This window comes from Trichechus manatus, unplaced genomic scaffold (genome assembly GCF_000243295.1).
Source record: "Trichechus manatus latirostris isolate Lorelei unplaced genomic scaffold, TriManLat1.0 scaffold00052, whole genome shotgun sequence".
NCBI lineage: Eukaryota > Metazoa > Chordata > Mammalia > Sirenia > Trichechidae > Trichechus > Trichechus manatus.
In genome coordinates this window covers 6,075,550-6,081,766 of record NW_004443988.1, presented here as the reverse complement: position 1 = coordinate 6,081,766, position 6,217 = coordinate 6,075,550, and the positions used below count along the sequence as shown (strand labels likewise).

Genomic DNA, 6,217 nt, shown 5'->3' with positions numbered 1-6,217 from the left:
CTGGGCCAACAATTCATTTTCATTTGCCAAGGTGTCTTCTTCAGTTTTTCTATCTATACATTCAGTGACTATTCACACTAGATTTTCCATGAATGCTGCAGTTTTGTAAAATATCTTCTTTTCCCTGGTAATAAAAGGATCAAGTATGTAATCAATGTTAGAGTTTAAATACATTTTTATATAAATAAGTATTCAAATCACAAAAACATCTTTGTAAGACACTGTGCCCTGTTTTTTCATTTGAAATTAGAATCACCATATCACCAGAGCCCAAGACAGTCAAATCATTAACAAGTGAGACAGTAACCACCACCCCTTCAATGAAACAAACAAATATAGAGTGATAAAGGGTAAGGAAGAGAAAGGATTCTACTGGCACTCCCTATTTCAAAGACTCCTTGGCCGAGGTTGGTCCTAGATCATCAAGCTCCTAGGTCCTGGTGTTAGGTGGAAGGTGACGTCTGAGTCATCTGCTGGATCACTGGATGGTGAGACTGTGAGATCAGCCATCTGGAGAGAGGATACAGCTTCTTTCCTCAGACAGGTGGAGAAGATGAGGAATAGCCCACCAAGGGCCAGGAAAATACCAGCAGCCCAGCCTATGTTAAGGGCCTCTCCAAACTCCCGTCGAGGCACAATCTCAGGGATGCTGTCATCCAAGAAGTCTTGAATCGTGATGTGGACCACCAAGGAGACTGGAAAGAGGGTAGTGGCTGAAGCTGATGCCTCCAAAGCCCCTCCCAGGAGGCAAAACTACCTCTTGACTACCCCTCCGATTCTGTGAAATTGGAGGCATTCGGACCCAAAGCCAGAGAGCAGAAGCCCCAGTAGTCCCAACCCATTGGAGGCTACCATGAGTATCCTGGATACCTGGAGCTCCTGGGGCAGAGACAAGAAGGACTCAAAGGCCTTGCACACAGTGGCAATTTCTTCCTGATTCACACAGACCTTCCAAAGCCCCGGCATCTGGGTCTCCATTTCTTTCAGTTCCAGATTTTGAGTCTTCCGCTGGGGCAGCACAGTAGTGACACATGAGCAGACCTATCCAAGGAGGGAGAGGAGCAGTCCCCTGAGCTGGGCTTGCCCATGGAAATGCAAGGCCATAGCTGTTGTCACCAGAGAGGCATAAAGAAAGGGAGGATGGGGTGGCTCCATGACTGGTTAGCAGGGAGTGCTTTTGGGAACGTTTGAGTGGAAGGTCTTTCACATTTGGAGAGGGTTCTTACTTCAGTTTTCCAGACAGCAGCTGAGGCAGGTGCCAGGGATTTGGCAATGTTTGGGTAGAAGGTGTGCCTAAACACTTGTCTTTGGGGCAGATTTTATAAAGAATAAAATTAACCTCTTAGTAACTAAGGAAGATCTTGTTATTTTAATCATAAGAAATTTAATTCTTGGTTTCATATGCTATTTGACATTGAAAGCTCTTAACATTTTTATGAATTAATCTACGAAACCTTTAGTTGTAATAAATAAGAATTTTAACTATTTTAAATAAATTTCTTTTTAAATTTCTCTTCTAGTTGTTTATTGTTAGAAAAGTAAACTTTAAATCTTTAATTAGCAAAATGAATTTATTTTTACCTTTTTCTAAAAACAATGAGACTTTTTAATTTTACAAGTACTTATTTCTCATCAAACTAACTAGAAACATTATAACTTAAATCCAACAATACCATGTAGAGGTAGAAAACTATTGCCTTCCCTTTTGCATATTTTATATAGATTCTGGTAAAGTGAGATTTTGTGAAGAGATAGTTTGGAATAAATTAAAGGCCTGGTTGTACCAACCAACGGAACAATTTATCTTCTTCCATGCACTTTTAAATAGACTATTCTGTAGCTACTGTAAGCCCAATTCACGGCTTTTAAGACAAGATAAACTTAGACAAAAATTGTATAAATTGATACTATTATTTGTTGAGAACCAAGAAGTACATCATAAGTTTCATGAAATTAAGGCAAATCTGAAAAATAAAAAACTATAGACATTTGTTGATAAACAGACATTTACTAATAAGCAATTAGGTGGGCTGAGTTTGAGGGAGGAAAGAACAAATGTCTGCATACAGCAAACAACTTCCTATTCTTAAATGTTATAAATTTTTCTTCAAACTGTGGATGGAAATTTAATTTAGATCACTTATTCTCCCCTTTTCATGGTATCCTAAAGAACTTGGGCCACCCATGAAACTATTTTGAGAGATCATGAGTGTTTGGAGGGTAGAAGGAGTTGTTTCTAATTAATGACTCTCTTTTTTTTGTAGTTTAGTGTTATCAAAGGAAAAATCTCTGTTAATTCCCCAGAGGCTGGTTATGCTGATGATTGCTGGCCTCCTGTGGGCAGTAGAGAGTTGAATTTGTTCCTGTTCTCTCTTTTTTAACCTAAAACATTTTTTCTAAGATGATCTGGTTTTAACAAAAAACAAACAATAGTTTTGCAGTCTAAAAAATTGTTGGGTTGTATTTGAAGTTGTTGGAGTTGTAAAGCTATAAGCTTATCTGGTTATCCTGTAATAGCATTTAGGAATGTACCCAGCAGCTAGGATAACTCTCAGGAATTTTCCAAGGTTTTTTTTTTTTTGCTAGAAAAGCAGAAGTTAGGGTCTCTGGCAGCTTCTAGCCAGAAAAGAAAAATTGTGTACACTTTAGAAAGCAGAAGTTAAAAGATCTTTCAGGTTTTCAACTCTGAAAAATTCAGGCGTTAGCTCTGAAATATCAGAATTTAGATTTTTAAATTTTCTTATATGTTTAATTTAGCTTAAGTTACTTAAAAGGGTTCTGGAGCCTAATTTAAGTTTACATATTATAAAACAATAAAAACTTTACCAGAATGAGTTTATGTTAAAGTCTTCAAAGTAGCTGTTAGAAGCTTAGGCATGTTAAGCAGTTTCTCCAAGACTTAAAAGGCTTCCTTATGAGAAAAAAACTAACAACTGCTAGTCATGGCTTTTGAGACAAGACACACAAAAACTTAAACAGGAAATGGGACAAACAATTACATAAATTTACTATTTTGTAAGGCTGTTTTAAATAACATACAAGACAACATATGGGGCATTCTTTTTAACTTAATTTATCTTGCCAGCTAGAGGCCTAGGCTCTTATTTTAAATATATTAGTCTCTTTTCTTGGAAAGTACTTAAAAATGGTCAAAACATTTGAGGAAACAAAAATGGTGCACCACAGATTAAAAGAAAACTTACATTTCTCTCAGACAATTTTATGCCAGTGGATAGTAGTGCAGATCTAAAATTAGAGGGAGAAACTGTTCAAACTGATTTTAATTTAGAGACTCTTAGATCCTAATTCATTCCACAGAAAACTCTAAATTCCCCTTAATGAGTACATACTGTGGTTAATGGTACTCTCTATCCTCACTAAGACAGCAACCACACCTGTGAAAACCACGCCGGAGACTTTTCACCAAAAAACACACCTGGAGAAACTTTAATGGGCATTTAGAGAAAAACACAGTGAGTTCATACAGCCTGAAACAAGCTGCAAACTCATCAAAATGCTCTCGAGCAAGCTGAAAGTAAAGAAATAAAAGACCGTTAACAAACCTCAGAGGACTTCAAATGCAAAGAGGGTGAATGTCCTTGGTCCAAGAGGTTTTACCTGGAGATGACTTCTAAGAGCTGGGAAAGTGGATTGAGCATGCAAAGGGCTCATACATGCATTGACATTCCACAGTACCCTCCTGGGGTCATTTAGCAGGCAAATTGCCTTTGATCCCACTTCTGACACCAAAACGTTGTAGAGAAAAGCTTGAGCACTATTTCAAGTTAAATCAGAGAGGTTTATTAGGGGTTTAAAACAATTACACTTATGGAACCACATAATTCATTGAAAATGGAACCAGGTAGTCCAGGTGCAGTTTCATTATACAAGTATTCTTATGGAGTAAAAACAGGAACCAAATCATAGGCAGGGCAATTACAGGAAAATCAATGAATATTGTAATAATCACATTCTGATTGGTTATTGATTATTATTAATATAGTAAGTGATTACAAACAGTTTCACCCGATGCTTAGATCATGATCACAAGATGCTTACATGTATTTTCTTTGTCTATCTTGCAAAAATATCTTGTTGGCAACAGGACCCAGACAACACTCTTCCTGAATACATTTATTTTGAGGGGTGAAGATGGTCACTTGGTTAAGACCCCTGGGGGCATATGGTTTCACATCCTGGTTTTGACCTCCAAGGAAAAACATGTTTTTCTCAAAAAACATAGCTGTTAGTCTAGAAATCCAGATTAAAATTAGATAGCAAGGTCAGCATATTATGCCTCTGTTTCACAGACTGCACTGAAAGCTTTCTTTTCCTGAGACACTGCTAAGCCTTACATCCAACTAGTCACCAAGTGTCATGTACTGAATTGTGTCCCCCAAAAATATGTGTATCAATTTGGCTGGTCCATGATTCCCATATTGTGTGATTGTCCACCATTTTGTCATCAGATGTGATTTTCCTATGTGTTGAAAATCCTACCTCTATGATGTTAATGAGGTGGGATAGGTGACAGTTGTGTTAGTGAGGCAGGACTCAATCTACAAGACTGGATTGTGTCTTGAGGCAATCCCTTTTGCGATATAAAAGAGAGAAATGAGCAGAGAGACAGAGGGACCTCACACCACCAAGAAAGCAGTGCTGGGAGCAGGGCATGTCCTCTGGACCCAGGGTTCCTGCACGGAGAAGCTCCTAGTCCAGGGGAAGATTGATGAGACGGACCTTCCTCCAGAGCAGACAGAGAGAGAAAGCCTTCCCCTGGAGCTGACACCCTGAATTTGGACTTCTTGCCTATTTTACTGTGAGGAAATAAATTTCTCTTTGTTAAAGCCATCCACTTGTGATATTTCTGTTATAGCAGTGCTAGATAACTAAGACACCAAGTCCTGGAAATTCTGCTTCTACCATGTGTTATGTAGCCTCTTTTCCTCCTCTCCAACACTTCTGTCCCAGCTGTGCTTCAGTTCCTTAACATATCTTCTCCCCTAGGCCACCCTTTAAATTTTATACCCAAGTCCCTGTAACCCTGGGTTTTGGCTGAGTCAGGTACAACACCAATGTGAAATATCAGGCAGATTCACCTAACTAGACAGACTCACCTCCTAACTATTGTAGAACATTACAGAGCCTCTCCGGGTCTTCTTGACTGTGGACTAATGTCCAGTGACCTGACACTATTGCCCCAACACCTTCCTTGATTTGACTGGGGCACAGGAGTCCTGTAGGGGAGGAAGGAACTCAGCCTCAATTGCAGTCAGAGATGTTTAGCTCCCTCCTTGGACAGATATTGCTGGAACAAGGCTGGCAGGAAGGAAAGCAAGAAAGCACCAAGGGGAAGACATTCAGCAGAGACTGAGCATCTGGGTCTGGAAAGTGAGAGTCAATGGGCCTCAGTTGTTTTTGGGGCTGTACCTGAGCTTTGCTCTTTGACATAGTCTGTGTAGGAAAAGAGAGGGCTAAGGGGCAGGGAAAAGAGCTGGCTCACTTGCATCCCAGCTGCTCTGCTGTGGGTTTGACATTTGACAGGGTTGGTGGTGACAAGAAGGTGGTTCTCTACTCACTGGGAGAGAGGAGACAAGAGAGGTCAGAGGAGGGAAAAGAGGGGGTCACAGTCATGGCAGAGGCATTTTCCCAGAGGCCAGGCCATGGCTGAGTGGGACAGAGTGGTCAGTGAAGTAGAAAGATGGCAAAAGCTGCCGGCAGCAGCTGGGGTTGTATGTGAAACATCTCCTACCTACCCTTTCTAGAGGGCAGATGGACTTTCTGGGCCTACAAATTGGGGGAGGCCAGGGAACATTTGGGTTCCTGGGTAAGCAGTTCTGAGAATTTCAGAAAATATTGTATTTAACTTTTTGTCTAAGAAAATTCTAAACATAAACCAAAGTAGAGGTAAGAGTATAATGAACTTCAATTTCTCCAAAGAGAAAGCTACTTGTCTGCCATGGCTGATCGCATTTCTATGTACCTCCTACTAAATACTCCTTTAGTATTTTTTTTTTAAATTTTGTTGAGATATAGTTCATATACTATACAATTCACCTATTTCAAGTGTACAATTCAATGTTTTAGAATATTCACAGGATTGTGCGACTATCACCACTATCTAATTTTCGAGCATATTTGTCTCCCCTAAAAGAAAGCCCGTGCCCATTAGTAGTTAATCTGCATTCTAATCCCGTGCCCACCCCCAGCCCTAAGC

The 6,217-nt window shown here is 39.8% G+C and overlaps 1 protein-coding gene across 1 annotated transcript; it reads right to left on the bottom strand.

The window, feature by feature from the left end:
* Positions 1–157: 157 nt before the first annotated feature.
* Positions 158–3,242, bottom strand: CLDN25 (claudin 25). The gene is given in 2 exon segments (XM_012555919.2): positions 158–1,305; positions 3,204–3,242. A coding segment is annotated over 1 exon segment (741 nt). The 5' UTR covers positions 1,156–1,305; positions 3,204–3,242; the 3' UTR covers positions 158–414.
* Positions 3,243–6,217: the final 2,975 nt, after the last annotated feature.